The following is a 26,774-nucleotide window of genomic DNA, read 5'->3' on the forward strand; positions in this document are numbered from 1 at the left end:
TAATTCCCCACAGGGAGCTCTGAATGGCCCGTACCGAGGAGCCAATCGGGGATCCCTGCAGGGATTTTTAAAATGGACAATGTATATTAAAAGCACTGTAGGGGGCAAGATATATAGCGCTATATATCTAGCCCCCCACAGTGCTTTTATAAAGATGTAACCCCCGCCAGCGCAAAAATATATACCCCCGCAGTATATTATATTATATAAAAAATATACTGCGGGGGTATATATTTTTGCGCTGGCGGGGGTTATATCTTTATAAATGCGCTGGGGGGCTAGATATATAGCTCTATATATCTTGCCCCCCCCCCCACAGTGCTTTTAATATACATTGTCCATTTTTAAAATCCCTGCAGGGAGCCCTGATTGGCTCCTCGGTACAGGCCATTCAGAGCTCCACGCAGGGGAAATGAAAGTAAAATACATGGGTGATGGCAGGGTTGCAGACCATGCCGCCAGCTCCCCTGCTTAATAACTTCTGATGGGGTCTCAGAAGTGAGACCCGGTGCGATCAATCCCTCAGCCCCTGTACTACAACAATCATCATGGAACAGTCTGATCCATGATGGGGGTAGTAGTACAAGCACTAATGTAGCCTCACCAGCCGCTGGCAGACTCGAGCAGCCATGAACTACTACTCCCACCATGGAAACAAGTCTGTTCCATGATGGGAGTAGTACTAGTCCTGGCTGCAGGAGTCTGTAGGTGGCTGATTTTTTTTTCATAAAAAAAAAAAAAGATTAAAAACGGTTACAAACGCTTCAAAACGGATACCCTTTTGATCAGCCGTTTCTTTATATATATATATATATATATAATATATATATATATTTTTTTTTAAACGGAACGGGGGCAAACGGCCGTGTGAACTAGTGCTGGGCGGTATACCGGTATGAACCGGATACCTTTTTTTTTTTTTTTTTCCTCACTCTGTATGGATTTTTGCCCATACTGCTATACCGGTCGGGCCCCTCCCCCACCCTCCGAGTCAATAAAAAAAATTAAACTTAGCCGTAATGGGGTTGGTCCGGGCCATCCATCCTTCCTGCAGTGTCTGGCGGCATTCCGGGTGGAGGGTGAACCGGTCTGGGCTGTCCTTCTTCTCCGGGGGTCCTCTTCTCCACTCCGGGCAGGCTCCAGCCTAGTACGCTACATAGACGCCTCTACGTACGTGCGTCTATGCAGCATTACTATGCCGGAGCCTGCCCGGAGTGGAGAAGAGGACCCCCGGAGAAGGACAGCCCGGACCAGTTCACCCTCCACCCGGAATGCCGCCGGACACTACAGGAAGGATGGATGGCCCGACTCGCCTTCCCCGGACGGTCCCTGCAGCAACAGGGAAGGTGAGTTAGGGTTCTGGGATGGACAATGGTCTGGGATGGACAGGGGTCTGTATAATATACTATACCTACAGTAGGCCCTCCAGCTGTTGCAGAACTACAACTCCCAGCATGCCCAGATAGCCAACGGCTGTCCGGGCATGCTGGGAGTAGTAGTTTTGCAACAGCTGGAGGCACCCCTAGTTGGGAAACACTGACCTATACACTACTATATAGTCCAACATGCTGGGAGTTGTAGTTTTGCAACAGCTGGAGGCTGTAGGGTTGTTTGTTACATCTATTTAAAAGGGTACTCCGCTGCCCCAGTGTTCAGATCATTTAGTTCCGCTACGCCACCTCAATGTAAAAAAAAAAAATACCGTGATACTTTAGAAAAATACCGTAATACTCATTTTTGGTCATATAGCCCAGCACTAGTGTGAACGCACCCTAAGACTGCGGAGGCTTTTTGAGGGGTAACCATTGGTCTAAATCAGGGGTCCTCAAACTACGGCCCGCGGGCCACATGTGGCCCGCGGAGCGCGTTTACCCGGCCCGCCGGGTGTTTTTGCCTTAGGACATCCCTGTGTTCCGAAAGATGCTTTCGGAACACAGGGATGCCTCTGAAGTCCCTGCGGCCCGCATTTACTTTAAAAATGCGGGAGCAGGCGCACGCAGCGACGTCACTGACGTTCCATGCGTGCGCCCATGGCAACCGAGCGCGGAGCAGAAGAGAAGCAAGGACGCGCGCGCTGGTAGTAGGTAAGTGTTTACCAGCGGCGCGTCCCTTCAGTGTTCTGACCACCGATCCTCCGGTCCTGCTATGGCCGGAGTGGTGGTCGGAACACTGAAATGGGGCAGTACACAGGCATACAGCCTCCAGCCATACTTTATGGCTGGAGGCTGTATGCCTGTGGGGGAACATACTGCCAACGTAATTTGGGGGACTATACTGCCAGCCTAATGTGGGGGAACTATATTGCCTAATGTGGGGGAAATATATTGCCTAATGTGGGGGAAATATATTGCCTAATGTGGGGGAAATATATTGCCTAATGTGGGGGAACTATATTGCCTAATGTGGGGGAACTATATTGCCTAATGTGGGGGAACTGTGGTGTCGTCAGGTCTATATGGGGGAGCTGTGTGATGTCGTCAGGTCTATATGGACCAAAATCTGTGAGATGTTTCCAGAACCGTGTAGAATGGATGCCACGTAGAATGTATGCCACGATGAATGAAGGCAAAAAGTAGTCCAACCCAGCACTAGTAATGTGTAATCTAGGAACCTAATAAAAAAAGTTGCCGGTGCGTGTACATATGGCTGTACATCTGACTTGGGCTACTTGGCTTTTGACTGGTCACTTTTCTTGTCTGGCTCGTCTGTCTTTGCCTTTTATATCAGAAATAAATACAGGAAGAATAGTTTGACATGGTGCAGTAAAGTAGCTTTTTGCTTTTGATCTTGACTGTGCCGTGTGAATACAGCCATACAGGGGGATTTGACTGCTGTGGGCCCCTCTTAGGCACACTGCTATGGTGGGCAACACTACAAATAAAGATTAATCTAATCTATTATATGCGGATAGTTGCTGCTATCAACCTCACATCTACAGTCTGTTGTGACATTGCCACATGCTTGGATAAATGTAGGGCAATGTTTCCCAACCAGGGTGCCTCCAGCTGTTGAAAAACTGCAACTCCCAGCATGGCCGGACAGCCTTTGGCTGTCCGGGCATGCTGGGAGTTGTAGTTTTTCAACAGCTGGCGGCACCCTGGTTGAGAGAGATAATGTTGAGTTGAGTCTGGGCCGGATGTGTCTCCAGACTGTCTTTTTAGACCAATCTGTCTGACATCTTTAGGGCAGGAAGTTAGTGGGACAGAGATGTCTGGGTTGCGAATAATCCAGGACAGTCTCGCCTGCAGCGTATCGCAGCTTTTCAGTATTGCAGTGCGACTCTTGTTCTGATCACTGTAGATTCTGTCTTAGTAATAAGGAGGCTTAAGTATAAAAGCATACCTCTGTTATGGAGGCACTGACGTCTACCCCCCCCCCCTCCCTCCTTTATGACTTTTAATAGCAGCCGCACTAGGTATATCTGGATCACTTTGATCACGTAAGAGGAAGCGTTTGAGGTCTTGCATCTTAGCGCTTTTGTACAGGACTTTGAAGTATTTTTCTACCTTTTCTTAGCTGGTGTGAAGCGTTATTTTTTTTTTTTTTGCCAGTAGTCTATGGAATATGAAGGTGGCAGAGGATAGAATTTGGGCGGCTTCTGTAGAGATCAGTTTATTTTTTGAAAAGACACCTTTTATTTTAAAGCGTACCTGTCATATCACAGGAACAAAAATGCTTGTGTTTGTTATAGTAGGTCATGCAGATGCTTTGTGTGTGCAATTATTATTATTTTTTTTGTGTCTAACTTTTGTATTTGGCTCACAAGTCCCTCGGTTTTTCTGCTCACCCATTCTGACATCCACTGCTTAGGAAGGGGTGTGTCTGAGGAAAGTATCCAGGCAACCCTCGCTTACCATGCATTCACTTCCCTCCTGAGTTTGCTGTTCTGTGATGGATCTCATCAATTCACTGCAGGCTACTCTGTAACCCCCTGATAGGACAGGAGTAAGCACAGAGGAGTTCTAGTCCCGCCATTACTTACTTGACTTTGGGGGTGATTTATCAAAACCTGTCCAGAGTAAAAGTTGCTTAGTTGCCCATAGCAAACAATCAGATCGCTTCTTTTATTTTTGAAAAGCCCTCTGAGAAATTAAAGAAATCTGATTGGTTGCTATGGGCAACTCAGAAACTTATCCTCTGGAAAGGTCTTCATAAATCTCCCCCATTTGTCCATGCCTGTGCTTTAGCTGGGACAAGGATTATGCTGCAGCAGGTCAGGATTATGTTCTGGATGGTATGGGGGCCCCTAGCAACTTTTTGCCATGCTGACCAAGTAGATGTGGTTTCGTGCTAAGGTGCCGCATCTGCCCTACTGTGCCGAATTTACAAGAGAATGTGGTAGCAAATGAAAATTGTACCTGAAGTCCATGCTAGCTCGGAGCTGGTGTAGATTTCTGCAGTTGCCACTTGTGCGCATGGACTTATCTAGAGGTATACATCTCTTGGTATATCCAGTGCGATCGTACACTGGTTGAGGGGGCTGAAGTTTACTTAAAGGGTGTGTGAAACCCCTCAATTTTGGTAAATTTTCCCTATGCCAACATTGCAACTCTCTTTAAAACTGGGCTTAGCTTAAAGGAATTTGCCATCAGTGTCACCCGCACTAAGCTGTTGGTACAGGCTTATAGTACAGGTGACACTGCTAATACTTGGCTACCCCCGATCTGTGCCACTGTCGGCCCGTCATCCTCCTTATTCTGGCAGCAGGCTTGGTGCATGGGTGGTAGGTACTTCAGTAACACTCTGACATCACCACTGCTGGGTCCTCACTGGTCCCAGTTATGAAGAGGCTTGAGGACGTGGCAGCAATGACCTAAGCGTGGTCCTGGTGCGCCACTCGTGCACCAAACCTGCCTCCCGAAAAAGGAGGATGATGGACGAACGGGGCTACAGATCGGGGATAGGCAAGTATAATGGTCATCAGTGTCATCGGCGCTACAAGTCTGTACCAACAGGTTAGTGTGGGTGACAATGATGACAGGTTCCCATTAATGGAACTGGCATAGTCAAAAGTACACCAAATTTTAGGCATAGCTTTTTTAAGCTGATTTTAAGTTTGTATGAAAAAGCTAGACTTGTCTAAGGCTATAAAGTACACCTTTTGGCCCATTATTTTTGTTTGAGAAAAATTTTTTTTTTGCATTTAAAAAAAAAATTTTTTTTTTCAGTGCAATCTATTAAATCTATGGGCTAAATGTTGGTAAATGAAATATTGGCTCATTTATGTTCTGTACAATTTGCTAACATTCATTTTGGGCTGTAAACAAGAATTTCCAGCACGGCAGCTTCTCTTTTGAACTTTCAGCTTTATTGTAATATAAATAATCCAACGCACAGGACAGGAGAATAGTACCGCGTTTCGGTCGGATCACCAGACCTTAGTTATTCATTTTGGGCTATAACTTTTGCTGAAAAAATGCCCCAAATGCAAAAAATGGCTTAAAATAGGTTTGATAAATTGTAGTGTCACATGTTTACGGCTGGAACTTCAAACACTATAGACCTCCGTGATAAATTTGGTACATCCTTAGGCCTTTGACACTATATAATAACTCCATTTTCGAAGTTCCATCAGAAAATCGGCAGTTACAAAATCCTATACGGCCGTTAGAAAATCCCATTATAGTCTATGGGATTTATCTAATAGCCGTTTTAATCCGTTATGTAGTGTGAACGGGGCCTTAGATGGTCTCCTTTCTGTTTATGCCAAGTCTGTGTTTGCTTCTGATGAGCTTTCTATGGTCAGTGTTTGTCAGATAACTAGCAGAACATTATGCAGATACATACATCAAGATTTTTCCTGTGTGAACATGGCCGAATTTTAGATTTGCACCTCTGTATTTATAGGGACACTACATTTAAAAATCAATAAATTACTAGAGAAACGCATCCATGATGATTTTTTGTTGCCAGAAACATGCAGTAAAATCCTGAATACTGCCAAACAGACTTGTAGAAATCTTGCAGAGAACATGGAGGATCATTTTTTAGTTTATCTGGTCCATTTCATGCTGGGGGAGTGGTTTTGCCTAGGGGTTGCAGCAAAACAATGTCTTCCTTCTTCTGCAGACAGGGCAAAGGGGAGAGGCTCCTGCTGCAGCCATTTGTCTAGAAGTCAGAATGTGGAGTAGGTGGGGGCATGGCGTTCATGGAAGACGGAAGATTTCTTCTATATTTATTTTTATGTTTAGTTGTAATGAGTCAGTCTCGGCACTTTTTTCTGCGCTCTTAAGAATTTTTTTTTTTATTTTTCTTTATTTTTTTTGTGTGCATTTTTGGGTGTTTTGTTGCACTTTTTATATGAACTCTTCAAATTGCAGAAGCAAATCTTATTCTCCAGGGCTTAGTTCTCATTCCATTGTATGTAAATAGATGTCAGAGCCTCTGTAGCTTAGTGACTGATCTAGTAGACTCTTAGTAGTTGTACCCACCATGTGCTTCTTCTACAGCATTGTGCACAGACCTCCAGTGTCATGGTGTATTAGTTCTGTACTGCTATTTTTTACATTGAATATAACGATATCCTGGCTTACAGTATAGCATGTTGATTCGGCCCTTTCCTTCTGTCGCTGTCAGGGCTGACGTTGCGGTTAGACTTGTAGGGTTGCATGTGCAGAGCTGATAAGTTATGACTGCAGTCTTTATTATTAGAGTGACAACTTCTGTGAGAGGCCAAAATCTTCAAGGTATTACAAGTTGAATCCATTAAAGGGGTACTCCGTCCCTGGCATCTTATCCCCTATCCAAAGGATAGGGGATAAGATGTTAGATCGCCACGGTCCCGCTGCTGGGGACCCCGGGGATCGCCGCTGCGGCACCCCGCCATCATTACTGCACAGAGCGAGTTTGCTCTGTGCGTAATGACAGGCGATACAGGGGCCGGGGCTCTGTGCGTAATGACAGGCGATACAGTGACGTAACGATGCTCCGGCCCCTGTATTGCCCGTGATTACGTGCAGAGCGATCTCGCTCTGCGCAGTAATGATAGCGGGGTGCTGCAGCAGCGTGACCCCGGCGATCTGACATCTTATCCCCTATCCTTTGGATAGGGGATAAGATGTCTAGGGGCGGAGTACCCCTTTAAAGGGGTACTCCTGGGTATATATTTAAAAACAAACAAAAAATTATAATTTTAAATTCTTTGCCATCTGGCATCTCTGCTCTGGCAGCTTTATTTAATTTTTATTTTTTTTTTAAATGTGGTGCATATTTCAACATATCCATGTCAATACAGTTTTAGGGCCTGTTAACATGCTGAAATATGCACAGATTTGGATGCGAAAGGATCCATACCAGATTCCGCACCAAAATTAAGGTTTTGTACTAGCTGTCATTGAAGACTATGGGAAATGCCGCATTTGACAGAAATCCTGTATGGGTTTCAAAAACTACATTTTTAAATTTTTCAGCATGGGAGAAAAAGGGGATATGTACATTATTGGTATCTTTCTGCATGGATTCTCCCATTAGAATTTACTCAGGTTTTCACATGATTCTGTGCGGATTTTAAGGCAGAATTTTTTCACATCAATTTGCTGGATGAAGATGTCTTTTATTCCTTAGAAGTCAGTGGGTTAAAAAAAAAAATATATAGAACATGGGCTTGTGTTTTTTAAAATTTGGCAATCTTACCGAAAACAGCAACAAAGTTGAAACCAATTCGGATGATCAGCTGACAACTTAAAGAGACACTGTCATTGTTAAAAACTTTTTATATGTTGCAGGACTCATTATAATATGACATTTCACAATATACACCTGTTAAAAAAAAAAATGAAATTTTCACCTGAAATTAAAGCTCAAAATAGCCACCACTAGGGGTCGCCTGTCTTTTAGCCAGACAGACTATTCTAGATTTTACAGCATACTGGATACCGGCCATAAAGCATACCGGTATCCAGTATAGGAGATTTCTATTGTGTATGCAAAACTACAGATAAAGGATGTGTGGACATGCTGGGAGCTGTAGTTTTACAACAGCTGGAGGCAACACTGCTCTAACACAGTTATTTACAAACATTGCAGCTTCAGTTGTTACTAAACTACAACTCCCAGCATGCTGAAATAGTCAAAGCTTTCTCAGACTCCTGAATGACAAAGAAGTTGATCAGACATTCAGGAGTCTGTGAAAGATAAATGAGACGCATAGTGACAGCTATGCTGATTAGCATCCAGCTTTACTAGAAGATAAAACAGATAGAACATGTATTCATAAAAATGCTGTACTTTTATCTAAAAAAAAAATCCTTTCACTAATTTTATAAAGATCTATTCTTATATTTATACATTTTATCCTGTTATGAATTCACCATAATGTCTTCTGATTACTGCAGGCAAGCTCCAAGTATCTTCCTCTGACACATGACACAGCATAAAACCAGAGAGGAAAGGGTTACAGAGTAGAGAGTACTGATTGGCTGACTGCCCAGGCTTGCTCCTGTGAGGGAGACAGATTGACACGCCCCCTCCAGCCTGCACAATGAAAAAGTAACTCACCAGCAGATAAATGCTTATATCTCTGGATATATAGGTCAGAGACACAAAAATTATATGCACATGATCAGGATTGGGTCCTGAGTAACTTTTTTTTCTTTTTTTTTTTGCACTATGACAGGTACGCTTAAAAATACACAACGAACTGTATTGGGTATGTGAATTTTATTTATACAGGTGTGAATGTGGCCTTAGAGTGGCTAACATCAGTACCAAAATGACATAATTGGGGTTGTATGTGCTAGGATGTCAAATGATCACTATAACCTTAGGGCAGGAACAAACATGTTGTTATGGATGTGGGGATCTGGTCTTGTATATGTTAGGGACTGATCTTGTGGACCCCACATTGGGATATTTCTGACCTGGTTCATATGAATAGGATTAGGTTATGGTACCAGTTGTGACACTTAGCTGGTTTGTTCCTCTATTGGGCTGATAACTGGAGCTGCAGCTCTTGTAGGGAGGGATTGCTGGAGGTCCGTGAGGTCACACACTAGTGACATAACCCAATGATCTGCCATCTGGGTCTATTTTAGTACTAACAATTAAAACTTGACATGACTCCAATGGTTTCCAAGAACGCTGACCAGTAGACTTTGCTTTCTTGCTGACCATGCCTTGAAGGCTGATACCTCCCTGTCCAGCTGTACAAGAGGCCAGGATTATGTTTACAGGGTTTACATACACAGCAGTGGCACAATGGGTAATATATCTGAATATGACCTCGTTCACTTTTATGTCCCGCTCCCATAAAGAGCCATAAATAATTTAGGAGATGTAAGGGTCACCAAAACCTGGACTCTAGATAAAGGCTTTTATTATGTTTACAGGGTTATGTTAATGTTTTATTTCTTCATGTATAGTGTGTGATATATGCACCGAAACAGAAATTTGGGGCAGAGACCAAAAATTTTGGCTGTGCTTGGCCGAAAACTGAAACCGGAAATGCATTGCCCCACCCACTTTTCTTCAATATAGTGTTTGTTAAATTATATTATCAGAACTTTTTTATTTACTGATGTACTTGAAGGTGACACCGGAAAACATACGGGGCGGCCATAGAAAGTACTGGCCGGGCATGGAGCCACAGCACTGCCACTCACCATACATTATATCTTAGAATTACAAATAGGAATTCCTTGCTGGCCTAACCAATGTCTTATAGCTGGAGTTATATCTTAAAGTTCTTCAGTCTTAAAATCTAGGGTTGACAGGGTTGACTTACATAATGTGCAAAATAATTCAACGTTTTTTGTAGATTAATTCTATAATGTTACTCAACCTGTTTTTTTTTTTGTTTTTTTTTATCCTAAGTGATAGATATCCTGTTTTGTACTTCAGAGCAGCACTCTGGTAGATGGTGGTAGATCGAGGTTTCCCAACCAGGGTACCTCCAGCTGTTGCAAAACTACAACTCCCAGCATGCCTGGACATCCTTTTGCAGTCTGAGTCGGTGTTATAGTTTTGCAACAGCTGGGGGCACTCTGGTTGGGAACCATTGTGGTAGATCTTGGATAAAGTCTACAGCAGTTGCAAAACTTGTATGCCTCCAGCAGTTGCAAAAATACTACTCCCAGCATGCTGGGAGTTGTGTTTTTGCAACTGCTGGAGGCACACAGGTCAGGAAACACTGGTCTACAGGCTTGTTTCCTTGCTGAATTCTGTACCCTTTCTCAGGGGTGTGAAAACTTAATAAAAAGAACTACTTGTCCAAGGGCTTAAAACGGAGCAAAATCTACTTGGCCCTCATGACGATGCACAATTTTCTCTTTTACACATTTTTTTTTTTTCTTCCTCGCCCTAGAATTGTCATAACTAACTACTATAATGATACCTTTTAGTTTTTCCATAATGTATATGCTCTGAAATCAAACAAAAAATATTGGTGAAGTGAAATTTAAATAGAAAAAGATAATTTAGCAAATTTGGTGGTTTTCTACGCCATTTACCTTTTTAATTGAGTGAACATGTTATTTTGATACTGTAGGCCGTCCAGATTTGTATAGTTTCTGTCATGTTTTACTAATTGCCATTTTCTGCAGGGCTGTGGAGTCGGTAGATAAATGTTCCGACTCCGGAGTTTTTTGTACTTCTGACTCAGACTCCTCTGTATTAATATGCAAAGTTATTTTATACATTCCTTGAAGGAAAGAAAGGTAACATACATGTCATTACCACAGGACTACTGGCTGGGAAGCCAACAGTCTACTGTATTGAACAGTTTGTGTGCTGATCTGCTGCTGAAGATAGGGCAGTGGGAGGATCCAGGAAGGGGCACTTATTATAAAACAAGATTTCCCTAGTAGAATCCCATAGTCATGTTTAAAGTTTAAAGAGGTACTCCACCCCTAGACATCTTATCGCCTATCCAAAGGATAGGGGATAAGATGTCAGATCGCCAGGGTCCCGCTGCTGGGCACCCCCGGGATTGCCGCTGCGGCACCGCACTTTCATCACTACACAGAGCGAGTTCGCTCTGTGCTTAATGACGGGTGAAACAGGGGACAGAGCAGCATGACGTCATGGCTCCGCCCCTCGTGACATCATGGCCCGCCCCTTAATGCAAGTCTATGGCAGGAGACCGTGATGACCGCCACGCCCCCTCCCAGACTTGTATTGAGGGGGCGTGCCGTGTGACATATAGTGAAGCACATGAAAAGCATGCTTCTTCACGGTCACTTAACGTGTTCGTTTTGCGGTTATGTGAGGCACTGCATGCATCGGTCTTTATTCTTACAGTAGAGAAGTCATTAATTATAACTTTTTGTGAATTGGGACATTTAAACTTGCTTTTTTTTTCATTCCAATCTAAATTTAGTAGGAGTCGGTGCATTGTTTGCTGACTCTGACTCCAGGTACCCAAAATTTCGTCTGACTCAACTCCTCAACTTTTTTTTTTTTTTAATCAGTACTATTTTGGTATTGATCTGACTTAAAAATCGCTTTAAACTTTTTTTTTTTTTTTTTTTTTCTGGGATATTATGAAAATTGCAATTTTTACATTTAAATTGTCTACCGTATAGGATACATAATGTTTTATTTTAATCGTACAATTGCGCACGCAGCAATACCAAATATGTTTATTTACATTTTTTTTTTATATAGGATAAAGGGGTGATTTGAACTTTTAATATGGAAGGGGTTAATGTGTCTTTTTAAACATTTATTAAACATTTTTTATACACTTTATTAGTCCCTTAGGCGACTCTTAGGAGGAATGATTAGATTCCTTATGCAGATCAAGAGTTCTATTGAACTCAATTGATCTGTGTGCTCTGTGATCCATTGATAGAGCCTAGACCAGCCAGACAGAGGCATGGACACCAGGCAGACAGAGGTAAGCCCTCTGGCTACACTTACACTTACACACTTACACTCTTACACACTCACACACTTACACACTTACACACACACACACTTACACACACACACACACACACACTTACTTACACACACACACTTACACACACACACACACACTTACACACACACACACTTACACACACACACACACACACACTTACACACACACACACACACCCCTTTAGTAGCTGCTGTCAAAGCTGATCTGAAAGGTTATTAGCCAGCCACATGCTGGCTATTAGCGGTGGCCCCCAGCTACTGAAATCAGCCGGGGGCTGTAGAGTATGGAGCGGGCAGGAGTCAGGGGCCCGCTCCATACTCCCCTCTCAGTGGCGCTGTGCTTGTCGGGGGCTTTCAAGTCCGACCCTGCTTGCCTGAAGTATTCACCTTCCCAGTGCCCGGAACTGCATATCCCGGGCATCGGGCCATAGGAATTCCACATCCCTGATTTCTACTTAATGGTAAATGTGAATAGTAAATAACTTTCAGGTCAATGGGAATCCAACTGCTGGGACCCCTGCCAGTTCCCAAAATGCAGTAAAATTGTAGCCTCCAGTGTTGTAGGTTTGGCCAAATTTAGACTTAAGCGTATGGGCACTTGTTTATTACTCTTGGCTGTTTCTAGTTGAGATTTGATATTTCTAAGGAACACTTTGTATGGCTATGGGCTCGGACCTGTCGGCAGCATATGTAAACTTGGCTCTAATTCTGTCTTATCTTTACCTTGCCTTAGGAAAGATGACCGAGATTATGCGCTGAAACAAATAGAAGGTACTGGAATTTCTATGTCTGCATGCAGAGAGATTGCTGTAAGTACAATTCTGTGTTGTGTATGTGATCACCCTACGGGCTGCAGCTTTAGTGCTTTGTAAACTCGTTCTGCTCATTGTCCTGACACCTTTCCCTTCTGTCCTGTAGTTAAGGCCGATCTTATAATCTGTGGGGGATCATGAACAGGTGTCAATATTGCTCCTCTTTATCAGGAGATAGACGAGAAATGTTGAAATACACGTGTGTATTTTGTTGCCTTTTTTTTTTTTTGCTGAAGATTTTCTGCTGCTGATTTCCCTACCCATTGGAAAATCTGCCGCAAAATAGGCATCTGTGAATACTCGACGGGCTCGTTCACACAGGCGAATTATATTGCAACAGAGTGGGAAAATCCAATGGGAGCTCGCTCTTATTCAAACTCTCAGCAGGAAATGCTGTTAGGTCACAATAAAATCCGTTTCATTTGGAATATCCCTTCAGATGCATGGAACATACATTTGCAAAAAATCTCGCAGTAAATCTGCAGTGACTTCAGTACATCATTCACATTATATTGGGCAACTGCACTCCTTAATAACTGTACACTTAATAGGACCTATGGTTAAAAAATGGTTTAGTATAACCTTTTACATGGCGTAGGGGGCCTGATCACATACAGGAGCACCTGCAGACATGCTGCACCATATGCAGGGAGAGATTGGGCTCCGCTCTCTGGAGATATCAGTGGTTCAACCCCTTTGATTAGAAATGTATCCGCTATCCAGCGGGTAGGGGATAAGTTTTAAAGTAGTGGAGTACCCCCTCTTAAAATGAATATCCAAGGCAGAAGCCTGGAAGCTGTACAGCAGAGTTTCCCAACCAGTCTGCCTCCAGCTGTTGGTAAACTACAACTCCCAGCATGCACGGACAGGCTGTCCGGGCATGCTGGGAGTTGTAGTTTTGCAACAGCTGGAGGCACACTGGTTGGGAAACTCTGCTGTACACTTCGATTGGAGAAGCAAGCTGCATGCTGGCCCGCCACTCAGTTCAACAGTTATGCTGCATTGGATGGGTGGATAGCAGGGCAGAAGGTGTTTTCTAAGGTAATGCTATCCACCCACTGCAGCATAGCCATGCCTCCTGGAGATCATGTGACTTATGACATATTGTCTATGGCCACAGGGAATGCTGGGAAAGGTCAGAGACAACACTAAAATTAAGACTTTCACTTCTGGGTGTGGATCCTGTGCCATAAAATAGGACAAAGCTGAGCACGGAGGTAATCTTACAGAGTAACTTGGCATCATGGGCTTAAATCAGAACCATCATGCAGAGAAATGTATTCCTTCTCATAGGGGATAAGTTTTAGATCGTGGGGGTTCCGACCGCTGGGACACCCTGAGATCTCCTGCATGGGACCCCAGGTCTCAAAGGGAATGTGTGTGTCGACTATCGCATGAAGCGACGGCCGACATGGAGATCGCAGGGGGTCCAAGCAGAATACCCCGTTTAAAAGGGTGCTCCACTAGAAAGAAAAAAAAGAATATATAATATATAAAATGTTTTGTTTGTTTATCTACTGGTGCCAGAAAGTTAAACAGATTTGTAAATGACTTGTATTAAAAATCTTAATCTCTCCAGTACTTATCTGCTGCTGTATGCTCCACAGGAACTTATTTTCTTTTAAAATTTCCTTTCTGTCTGACCACAGTGCTCTCTGCTGACACCTCTGTCCATTTTAGGAGCTGTCCAGAGCAGGTTAGGTTTTCTATGGGGATTTGCACCTACTCTGGACAGTTCCTGACATGGACAGAAAAAGAACAACTCTGGAGCATACAGCAGCTGATCAGTACTGGAGGGATTAAAGGGGTACTCCAGCGCTTAGACATCTTATTCCATATCCAAAGGATAGGGGATAAGATGCCTGATCGCGGGGGTCGCACCGCTGGGGATTCCCGTGATCTTGCACGCCACACCCCGTTAAAATCAGTCCCCGGAGCATGTTCGCTCCGGGTCTGATTACTGTCTATCACGGGGCCGGAGCATTGTGACGTCAAGGCTCCGCCCCGTGTGACGTCACACTCCGCCCCCCTCAATGCAAGCCTATGGGAGGGGGAGTGACAGCTGTGCGGTGTGTAAGACCACGGGGGTCTCCAGCTGCGGGACCCCCGCGATCAGGCATCATATCCCCTATCCTTAGGCTGTCAGTACCTTGTAAGAGCAATTTATGGATTCAACTTCTGCTGCTTTATTTTCAGCTAGATGTAGTGATTGAGAGGACATCAAAGAAAGTTCATTCAGTAAACTGGATGTTGGAGGTTTTACTTGGTACTTTTATGTTTTCGTCAGCTTAGCTTGTGTGGTTTTCACTTCTTCATTGTAGATTTTCGTTCTTCAGGGCAGTAGGTTGTGCGCCTCTCTGTAATAACACACTTGTAAGTTTTGGCAAAACTAATATTTGATTAAAATTTTAAATTATATTTATGCATGTGAATGGCTGTCCTCCAGGTGGCTCAGTCCATGGCCGCGGCCAGGGAAGAACGTTTAGAGGTGAAAAGGTTCAAAACTTTTATAATGAAAGGTGATTCCACTAGGTTTCCTCTTTATATTAGTTTACTACCAGGCCTGGAGTTAAAGGGGTACTCTGCTGCCCCAGTGTTCGGAAAAAAAAATTCTGAACGCTCTGAGTGGGTGGTCTCGTGATGTCACACCACGCCCCCTCAATGTAAGTCTATAGGAGGGGGCGTGGCGGAAGCCACGCCCCCTCCCATAGACTTCCATTGAGGGGCGTGGTCATGACGTCACGACCCTCGCCTGCACCCAGCGTTCTAAACGAACGCAGGGTGCTGCACATAGATCGTGGGGGTCCCAGGACCCCTGCAATCAGACATCTTATCCCCTAGATGTCTAGGGGCGGAGTGCCACTTTAAAACAGTATATAGACCTGTAACAGACCATCAAAGGGATGTTTTTATTATTATTATTTTTTTCCAATTTTCCAATGCACATTGTTTCAATTCTTCTGTTTTTAAAATCTGTTTGCTGTCATTGAATATGAACTCTTATGGCCCATCCATGCACACTACAGAATCTGCCTGCCCGGAGAAATTCAGGGTGATATTCCGGTGCAGCAGACTCTTTTTGTTTTCAATCTAAAAAGTACAAGACTGTAGGGAAGTCCATTCCTGGCAGTTTAACCTCTTACATGCCACATATAAAGGATATGGCAACGAGAGAGGTCCCTCTGTCAGCATCGGCATATAACCATCTCTAGATTGCGGCGTACCGATAGTTACCACAGAAGCCGGGAGTCTGACATTGGCCCCAGGAAAGTAAAGTACACGGCCTGTCAGTGTAACACACAGAAAAATACACAGAAATAAAGAAACCTTTTTTTTCCATCAAGTGTAAAAGAAAAACACACTTGGTATGGCCGTGCTCACAATGATCCAAGCTATAAACTCTTTGCTGACATTGCATTGAATTGCGTATTTTTTTCCCCAAAAAAAATACTGTAATCCACTGCAGATGTTACCTGTGCAAATCTGCATGTAAATTCCACAGCATTTCTGTCCCATGTAAATTTACCCTTAGGGGGAGATTTATCAAAACCTGTGCAGAGGAAAAGTTGCCCATAGCAACCAATCAGATCGCTTCTTTTATTTTTAACAAAAAAAAAATCTGGTTGCTATGGACAACTGGGCCATTTTTCCTCTGCACAGTTTTTGATAAATCTTCCCCATAGGTCCCATTCACATGGCAGAATTTCCGGCTGTACGTTTTATCTGCAGCAGGCGCTGTGTCAATAAACCGGTGCAAGGACACCTCAAAAATACGCAGTCTCCATAAGGCAGTGTTTTGCTACCAGTGTGCCTCCAGCTGTTGCAAAACTACAACTCCAAGCATGCCCGGACAGCCTTCGGCTGTCCGGGCATGCTGGTAGTTGTAGTTTTGCAACAGCTGGAGGCACACTGGTTGCAAAACACTGCCATATAAACAGTAATGCATTTCCAAGCTGGTTCCTGAGAAAGAATTGACAGTTCAGTTCGGAATTTTCCGTAGCAGGTCTTTCCGCTATGTACATGTTACAGCAGAATCCCAATAAAATAATGGTCTGCTGCTACAAAATTTGTGAGCGGAATTTTCCTGCCAGATTGCGCTAAAAAAAAAAAAATCTGCCACGTGAATAGGGGCCCATATCAGAAATAGTAAGGATAAATGTCCTACAGACTATTCCGCTAAAAATAACTATCTTGTGTAGTTTGTATGATATTGGGGCAGATTTATTAAAACCTGTGTAGAGGAAAAGTTGTCTAGTTGCCCATAGCAACCAATCAGATCACTGCTTTCATTTTTAACCAGGCCTCTGCAAAATGAAAGAAGCAATCTGATTGGTTGCTATGGGCAACTGGGCAACTTTCCTCGGCAAAGGTTTTGATAAATCTCCCCCCATTGAGTTTAATTATTTTCTTTTACAGATTTGTTTAATATGAACTAATTTTGTTTCTTTAATTTGTAGCTTTTACGGGAACTGAAACATCCAAATGTTATTTCTCTACAAAAAGTGTTCCTCTCCCATGCAGACAGAAAGGTGTATCTTCTATTTGACTTTGCAGAGCATGACCTATGGGTAAGATCTTTTAATTTTTAATTTTTTTCTTTTATGATATTTAGTAAAGGTGAACTTATCTACAGTACGATTTGCCAAACCTGGCTCTAATTAATCTGCCAATTTGTTTAGTTTTATTAAATGTGTTCCTCTTGCCAAGTGTTCTGATTCCCTAGATAAGTCCGATAGGCCACGCCTGCACTGCCATAGAACTAGATGTTATTGGGGTATGTTCAGTCAGTGGTTTTTTTTTTTTTTTTTTTTTATGCCAATTTTTACCTGAAAAGCACAGTTTCCCTATAAAAAGAACTAGATCTCCTTGTCTTTATTTGGGGTAAGGCTGGGTTCACACTAGGGATCGAAAGATTATCGGTTAGGCCGATATTCACGATTTTGGACGTTATCTGTATCGACAATTACCTTGCCGATAATGCCCCGCTCCGGCCAGAGACCGCCGCCGTTGCTGCCCCGTTTCCTCCCCCGTTTCCTCCCCCATCCCCGGTTTTATAATCAGAGGGGGAGAAATAGCCGATGACTGGAATATCGGTATAAATTATTGGCTATCGGCCTTAACGTTCACATATTATCGGTATCGGCCCTAAAAAAATCAATATCTGTTGATCCCTAGTTCACACCACGTTTTTGCAATACAGTTCCTGTATACGTTTTCAATTTGAAAAACGTACGGAACCGTATTGAAGAAAAATGTATGCATTGACTCTCCATTGAAAACCGTATGCCAAAAGATGCATCAGGTTGTATCCGTTTTGCTACCTGTAAGGTTTTTTTTTCCGTACCCAAAACCGTAGCCTACCATGTGTTTTTTTTTTTTTTTTTTTTTTTGTTCGGGTGAAAAACCGTATTGAAATATACAGAACCGTATGTGCGTACGGTTAGGGCTGGGCGGTATGACCAAATGTGTGTATCATGGTATTTTTGTAACTCTTGGCGGTTCCACGGTATATAACGGTATTTCCTCCGCCTCACATGTCACCCGCAAGCAAGGCCTTCCTCGTCCTTCTGTTTGTTGCGGCCGCCGGCGCTGACACTCTATACTGTATGCTGTATCCCTATGCCCAGGCTGCAAAAGGTAAACAAAATAAACTATTGCATGTTTCGATGTCTGCCTTACGCTGGGGACGGGAACATCTGACAGCCGTCAGCCTATCACCGGCCGCAGCGATGCTCCGCCTCGGCCGGAGATGGGCTGAGCCCACTGTCATGTAAGAAGCCGGCTTCTTAAATGACTGTGGACTCAGCCTATCACCGGCCGAGGCAGATCATCGCTGCGGCCGGTGATAGGCTGACGGCTGTCATACGTTCCCGTCCCCAGGAAGCAGAAGAGGCCGGTACTGGACCAACGGGAGGCGAGTTAAAGTTCATTTTGTTTTCTTTTTTGCAGCCTGGGCGTAGGGATACAGCGTACAGTATAGAGTGTCAGATCCAGCGGCTGCAACAAACAGGAGGATTAGGGGGCGTGACAGTCAGAACATTTAGTTCCACACTAGCCAATGGAGTGAGGACTCAGCCCATTTGGACCTTAAGTACTAAGACAATTTTATTTTTACGTTTACGTTTTTTCCTCCTCACCTTCAAAAAATCATAACTCTTTTATATTTTCATCCACAGACTAGTATGAGGCTTGTTTTTTGCACGACCAGTTGTCCGTTGTAATGCCATCACTCACTTTACCATAAAATGTATGGCGCAACCCAAAAAATACTATTTGTGTGGGGAAATTAAAAAGAAAACTACAATTTTGCTAATTTTGGAAGGTTTTGTTTTCACGCCGTACAATTTATGGTAAAAATGACGTGTGTTCTTTATTCTCTGGGTCAATACGATAAAAATGATACCCGTGATTATACACTTTTCTATTACTGTTGCGCTTAAAAAAAAACGCAAACTTTTTAACTAAATTAGTACGTTTAAAATCCCCCTATTTTAAAGACCTATAACTTTTTCATTTTTCCGTATAAGCGGTGGTATGAGGGCTTATTTTTTGCGCTTATATTTAATACCATATTTGCTTATACAAAACTTTTATTACATTTTTAATTTTTTTTGAATAAAATGTTATAAAAAAAGCAGCTATTTCGGACTTTTTTTTTTTTTTTTTTTTTACGTTCACGCCGTTCACCCTACGGGATCATTTACATTTTATTTTAATAGTTCGGATATTTACGCACACGGTGATACTAAATATGTATATAAAATTTTTATACACTTTTTGGGGGTAAAATAGGGAAAATGGGACAACTTATTTTTTTTATTGGGGGAGGGGTTTTTTCACATTTTTTTAAAACTTGTTTTACTTTTATTTTTACACTCTTATAGTCCCCATAGGGGACTATTTATAGCAACCATTCGATTGCTAATGCTGTTCAGTGCTATGTATAGGACACAGCACTGATCAGCATTATCGGTCATCTTCTGCTCTGGTCTGCGGGAAGGCAGATCAGAGCAGAAGACTCCCGGAAGACAGCGGAGGCAGGTGAGGGGACCTCCGTCTGCCCTGCAGGATGATCAGATCGCTGCGGCAGCGCTGCGGGCGATCCGATCATCCTGTTAAGTGAACGCGATGCTGCAGATGCCATGATCTGTATTGATCATGGCATCTGAGGGGTTAATGGTGAACAGCCGCGGGATCGCGGTTGTCCGCCATTACTGGCGGGTCCCTGGCTGCGATCCACAGCCGGGACCTGCCACGCATAATGCCGGCATCGCTCCGATGCCCGCGGTTATGCGCAGGACGTAAATGTCCTGGTGCGTTAAGTACCACGTCACCAGGACGTACATTTACGTCCTGCGTCGTTAAAGGGGTGCTCCCGTTAAAAACTTTTATTTATTTTTATTTATTTTTTAAGATCAACTGGTGCCAGAAAATTAAACAGATTTGTAAATTAGTATACCAAATTCCAAGATAGAAATATAGGGAGAGCAAACATGGGAAAACTATATCACCTAATGATGTGTACAGCAAGGTCCTTGGCGACCTCCATTAAGAGTCTCCTGCGGGGTGCTCGTACACAGATATAAGGCATTTACTACAATAATCAAAGAAAATGTAGGTGCACTCACCACAGAGCTGAGACTGTCGCGTCTAGATGTCCGGTAGCGCTCGGAGGCTATGGCGGAAATTTTGCACGCAAGTGCATGCTTTTTCTGGAAGAAGCATGCACTTACGTGCAAAACTGCCAGCGTAGCCTCTGAGCACCACACGATACCAGCGCCTATGCCGTGACCCAGCTACCCGACACCGGACATCTAGACGCGACAGTCTCAGCTCTGTGGCGAGTGCACCTACGTTTTCTTTGATTATTGTAGATTTGTAAATTACTTCTATTAAAAAAAATCTTAATCCTTCCAGTACTTATTAGCTGCTGTACGTTTTCTTTTTGGATTTCTCTTATGTCACGACCACAGTGCTCTCTGCTGTCCATTTTAAGAACTGTCCAGAGTAGGAGAAAATCTCCATAGCAAACATATGATGCTCTGGACAGTTCCTAAAATGGACAGAGATGTCAGTAGAGAGCACTGTGGTCGTGACAGAAGAGAAATCCAAAAAAAAAAGCATTTCCTCTGTAGTATACAGACCCTAAAGTACTGGAAGGATTAAGATTTTTTTAATAGAAGTAATTAACAAATCTGGCTAACTTTCTGGCACCAGTTGATTAAAAAAAATGACTTTTCTACAGGAGTACCCCTTTAAGAGGTATGTGACATGACTGACAGCTCTTAGTTTATTGGTTGTGTAATTACAGGTGTCCGCACAATGCTTTCTCCAGCCCAGCATTGAGTCACACCAGTGCCCAGTCTTTGTTTGGATTCCAGATTCTGATGCCGTCTCAATTTAGTTGTAGGAAGGCTTTTTCTCTCTTTTTGGCTCTGCGTTCATTGGCTTTTTCCAGTCAGTTGTTTTCCTTTTGCTCTGGATAAACATACCAAAGAAAAGATAAGGAAACAGGCCATAGTATGAACTCAATGGGCCAGGCATCCTCTTTCAGCCAAGTATACTGAACCACTGTTACTGTATCAGATGCAGTGGCCAAGCTTCCGGCCCTGGCTTGGAGACTTAGAAAAGGGATTTAGAAAGTGCACTTCAGAGCCGGCACCGTTCCAGCATTTCTCCTTTCATCGGCCTCCGCTACAAGTAGAGTGGATTCACTTTGCCGGTTCTGCCTCCTAAATGCATTCTTTGGTGTTTGTGCACGATCAGGTGTCCGATTCATAAACTCTGCATTTCAGCTATTTGCTTAGGCTTCCCCCAGGTTCCTGTTTTCATGCTGGAGTATATTATTAAGCATGTATTTAAATTGCTCAGAATTTTAGTATCAGGCTTATTTCTTAAAGTGGTGACAAAATATAAGCAACAATTTTCTATATTGAGGCCCTGTTTATGCAGAGACCAATAAAAATCATTAAAGGGGTATTCCACCCGTAGACATCTTATCTCCTATCCAAAGGATAGGGGATATGGTGTCTGATCGCCGGGGTCCCGACGCTGGGGACCCCCCCGAGATCTCTCCCGCAGCACCCCTGTCATCTGGTGCACGGAGAGAGCTTCGCTCTGTGCCTGATGACTGGCAATGCAGGGGCCGGAGGATCGTGACATCACGCCCCACTCCCTTGTGACGTTACACCCTGCCCCCTCAATGCAAGTGTATTGGAGGGGGGTGGCCATCACGCCCCCTCCCATAGACTTGCATTGAGGGGGTGGGGCGTGATGTCTCAATCCTCCGGCCCATGCATTGCCAGTAATCAGGCACAGAGCGAAGCTGACAGTGGTGCTGCAGGAGAAATCCCCACGATCAGACATCTTATCCCCTATCCTTTTGGATAGGGGATAAGATGTCTGGGGGAGGAGTACCCCTTTAAAGTAGAGCTTGACAAATTTGTTATGAATCTAGGAGCCATAATGCCGCACGTTGTGTAACGTGACATCATATGATCAGTCATTAATGTCACCTCATCCCTCCCTGTCAGTCATTAGTGTCCCCCTCATCTCCCCTTGTGTCAACCATTAGTGCCCCCACTTATGTGTCATGATCACTAGTGTCCCCTCATCTGTGTCCTAGTCATTAGTTTCTCCTTGCTCTAGACCAGTGGTCTCCAACCTGCGGACCTCCAGATGTTGCAAAACTACAACTCCCAGCATGCCCGGACAGCCAACGGCTGTCCGGGCATGCTGGGAGTTGTAGTTTTGCAACATCTGGAGGTCTGCAAGTTGAAGACCACTGCTCTAGACCTTCTTCTTTTGCTTCTCTGTTACATGGTGGTGCTACATGTGTGCTAGCTAAATCAGTCATTGTGAGAACCTGTATTTATTGTGATCGGACACTATGGCCCTGATTTACTAAGAGTGGAGTGTAGGTTTCTTTGTGGGTTTTAATTCCCTACAATTTTTTTTTCCACAGTACTTGGGTTTCCCTACATTTTCCACTTTCCCTACACAAATAGTAAATGCTGCCTAGCGGTGAAGACGATGCTGGAGATTTTAGACCAAGATTATCCAGCCGAGGACACGTAAAGTAGGGATCGACCGATATCTGTTTTATAGGGCCGACACCGATAATCGGCCGATAGCCGATAACTTATACCGGAATATCGGTATAAGTTATCGGCTATTTATCCCCCCGCAACATCGCTGCAGATCATTGATTTAAAGCGGGCGCTTTAAATCAATGCACTGCAGTTGCTTTTGCGGTGCCATAGGCCGCCGCCGCCACCACCAGCTTCTCTCCCCCTACCTGTCAGGGTGGTCCGGGCCATCCATCCTTCCTGTAGTGTCCGGTGGCATTCCGGGTGGAGGGTGAACCGGTCCGGGCTGTCCTTCTTCTTCTCCGGGGGTCATCTTCTCCACTCCGGGCAAGCTCCGGCCTAGTAACGCAGCATAGACGCCGCTGCGCAGTGACTCCTGTGCGCAGCGACGCACTTGACGTCACGGTGTAGCGGCGTCTATGCAGCGTACTAGGCCGGAGCCTGCCCGAAGTGGAGAAGATGACCCTCGGAGAAGGACAGCCCGGACCGGTTCACCCTCCACCCTGAATGCCGCCGGACACTACAGGAAGGATGGATGGCCCGGACCACCCCTATTACGGGTAAGTTTAAAAAAAATTTTATTGACTCGGAGGGTGGGGGAGGGGCCCGACCGGTATAGCGGTATGGGCAAAAATTCATATCGGTATACCGCCCAGCACTACGGTGGGGGGGGGGCGATGCGGCGGGTCGGGGGTGGGGGTGGGACGTCGGTCGCGGGGGGGCTGGGGTGCGGGGGGCTATAGACAAGGTAATTGCCGATACCGATAATGTCCAAAATCGTGATTATCGGCCGATGATATCGGCCATACCGATAATCGGTCGATCCCTAACGTAAAGGGCTATAAACATAAGGCTGTCTAAAGAATAATCCTGTAATGACCCAATGGAGGATATTATCTTCATCTATGATCAACCTTTTCTAATTTTGCTCCTTTTTGTCTGTTTTCTTTGCACCAGACAGCAATGTAAGTTTTGTCTTGGTTTCCTTTATATTCTTTTCGATCTGACCTTCAGCCAGGAGTTCATTCAAATAGTTTCCAGGAAAGTAAAGAGACTGCACAACTGAATGGAAATAACCCTTCCTATGTCTCGTCTCATTGCCAAATGTGTTTTTGCTTCTTTCAGCACATAATCAAATTTCACAGAGCTTCAAAAGCCAACAAAAAACCAGTGCAGTTACCGCGAGGAATGGTGAAGTCACTACTGTATCAGATTCTAGATGGTATTCACTACCTGCACGCCAACTGGGTATTGCATAGAGATTTGGTAAGTTGATCAGCGGCTCTGCATTGCTAACAGTTCTGAATGTCAAGTCTTTTCTATCCGAAATGAAAACTTAGATGTAAGTGTCCACACTATTTTCCGTTTGTTTTTGGGATCCTACCCCTGTTTGCAGATCTTCAGAGAACAGTCCCGTATTCTCATAGTACCCCATCACAATAGGTGTCGTGTTTAGTACAAGAATACATACACACATTCCTAGGACCATTTGAGAGCACTTAAATGAGCGCTCTCATTAAAATAAATTTTTGCTATTGCACTCCTTATAGTAAATAAAAAATCTTGTACTTTGTTTAAAAAATGAAGTCTTCTATGTTTTATTTGTGTTTTAAGAAAGCTGCCACTAGGTGTCTCCCTACTTGTCCAGAGCACATTCTCTAAACTGTAGCCCTCCAGATGTTGCAAAACTGCAAATCCCAGCATGCCCAAACAGCTGTTTCAGCATGCTGGAAGTTGTAGTTGCGTATCTCCAGCTGTTGCATAACTAAATCTCCCAGCATGCCCTTCGGCGATCAGTACATGATGGGAGTTGTAGTTTTGCAACAGCTGGAGGCACACTGGTTGGAAAATACTGAGTTAGGTAACAGAACCTAACTGAAGGTTTTCCAACCAGTGTGCCCCAGCTGTTGCAAAAGTACAACTCCCAGCATGCATGGTCTGTCTGTACATGCTGGGAATTGTAGTTTTGAAACAGCTGGAGGTTTGCCCCCCCCCCCCCATGTGAATGTACAGGGCACATTCACACGGGCGGGTTTACAGTAAGTTTCCTTTATTTCCATACTCGGTAGAAATTGCACTACAAATTTTGGGGGGCAAATTTACATTAACATGCTTATGTTGCCCCATACTTTTTTATTTTCACAAGCTGTAAAAGGAAAAAGACCCCCAAAATTTGTAACACAATTTCTGCTGAGTATGGAAATGCCCCATATGTGGGTGTAAAATGCTCTGCGGGCGCACAACAAGGCTCAGGAGTGAGGGAGCGCACTATGTACATTTTTAAGCCTAAATTGGGGATTTGCACAGGGGTGGCTGATTTTACAGCAGTTCTGACATAAACGCAAAAAAAATAAATACCCTCATGTGACCCCATTTTGGAAACTACACCCCTCGCGGAACGTAACAAGGGGATAGTGAGCCTTAACACCCCACAGGTGTTTGACAAATTTTCGTTAAAGTTGGATGGGAAAATGAAGAACATTTTTTTTTTCACTAAAATGCTGGTGTTACCCTAAATTTTTCATTTTCACAAGGGAAAATAGGGAAAAAAGCCCCCCAAAATGTATAACACTATTTCTTATGAGTAAGAACATACCCCATATGTGGATGTAAAGTGCTCTACGGGTGCACTACAATGCTCAGAAGAGGAGCGCCATTGGGCTTTTGAAGAGAAAATTTGTCAGGAATTGAAGACCACATGTGTTTACAAAGGCCCCATGGTGCCAGAACAATGGACCCCCACGTGACCCCATTTTGGAAACTACACCCCTCATGTAATGTAATTAGGGGTACAGTGAGCATTTACGCCCCACAGGTGTCTGACAGATTTTTGGAACAGTGGTCCGTGAAAATTTGCACAGCCCACTGTTCCAAAGATCTGTCAAACGCCAGTGGGGTGTAAATACTCACTGCACCCCTTAAATTCTGTGAGGGGTGTAGTTTCCAAAATGGGGTCACATGTGGGGGGTCCACTGTTTTGGCACCACGGGGGGCTTTGTAAACGCACATGGCCCCCGGCTTCCATTCCAAACAAATTCTCTTTCCAAAAGCTCAATGGCGCTCCTTCTCTTCTGGCACACTACAATGCTCAGCAGAGCACTTGACGTCCACACATGGGGTATTTCCATACTCAGAAGAAATGGGGGTCATTTTCTCCTATTATCCCCTGGTAAAAATGTTAAATTTGGGGAAAACCAGCATTTTAGTGAGAATTTTTTTATTTTTTTTCATTTACACATCCAACTTTTACAAAAAGTCAAACACCTGTGAGGTGTTAAGGCTCACTGTACCCCTTGTTACGTTCCTTGAGGGGTGTAGTTTCCAAAATATTGTGCCATGTGTTTTTTTTTTTTTTTTTTTTTTCTTTCTGTTCTGGCACCATAGGGGCTTCCTAAATGCGACATGCCCCCAAAAACCATTTCAGAAAAATTTGCTTTCCAAATGTGACTCCTCTTCTGAGCATTGTAGTGCGCCAGCAGGGCACTTGACGTCCACACATGGGGTATTTCCATACTCAGGAGAAAATGTCCCCCATATCTTTTATTACCCCCTTGTAAAAATTTAAAATTTGGGGGAAAACTAGCATTTTAGTGAAAAAACATTTGCACATCCAACTTTAACGAAAAGTCGTCACACCTGTGGAGAGTTAAGGCTCACTGTACCCCTTGTTAAGTTCCTTGAGGGGTGTATTTTCCAAAATAGTATGCCATGTGTTTTTTTTTTTTTTTTTTTTTTGCTGTTCTGGCACCATAGGGGGGGGGCTTAAATGTGACATGCCTCCCCAAAAACAACTTCAGGAAAACTCACTCTCCAAAATCCCACTGTCGCTCCTTCCCTTCTGAGCCCTCTAGTGCACCCACAGAGCACTTGACATACACATATGAGGTATTTCCTTACTCGAGAGAAATTGGGTTAAACATTTTAGGAAGATTTCTCTCCTTTTACCCCTTGTAAAAATCCCAAAACTGGGTCTACAAAACCATGCCAGTGTAAAAAATGAAGATTTTGAATTTTC

At 43.8% G+C, this 26,774-nt stretch overlaps 1 protein-coding gene across 2 annotated transcripts in view; it reads left to right on the forward strand.

Moving 5' to 3' along the window:
* Positions 1-26,774, forward strand: part of CDK8 (cyclin dependent kinase 8) — a 91,172-nt gene that overhangs the window by 10,995 nt on the left and 53,403 nt on the right. The window contains exons 2-4 of one of the 2 annotated variants that reach the window (XM_056561794.1): positions 12,593-12,668; positions 17,129-17,239; positions 23,885-24,025. In XM_056561794.1, coding sequence (XP_056417769.1) covers positions 12,593-12,668; positions 17,129-17,239; positions 23,885-24,025 — 328 coding nt within the window. Of the gene's footprint in view, positions 1-12,592; positions 12,669-17,004; positions 17,041-17,128; positions 17,240-23,884; positions 24,026-26,774 lie in introns of those variants that run through there. The other variant, XM_056561795.1, reaches the window with a different exon arrangement.

Source organism: Hyla sarda, chromosome 2 (assembly GCF_029499605.1).
Source record: "Hyla sarda isolate aHylSar1 chromosome 2, aHylSar1.hap1, whole genome shotgun sequence".
Classification (NCBI taxonomy): domain Eukaryota; kingdom Metazoa; phylum Chordata; class Amphibia; order Anura; family Hylidae; genus Hyla; species Hyla sarda.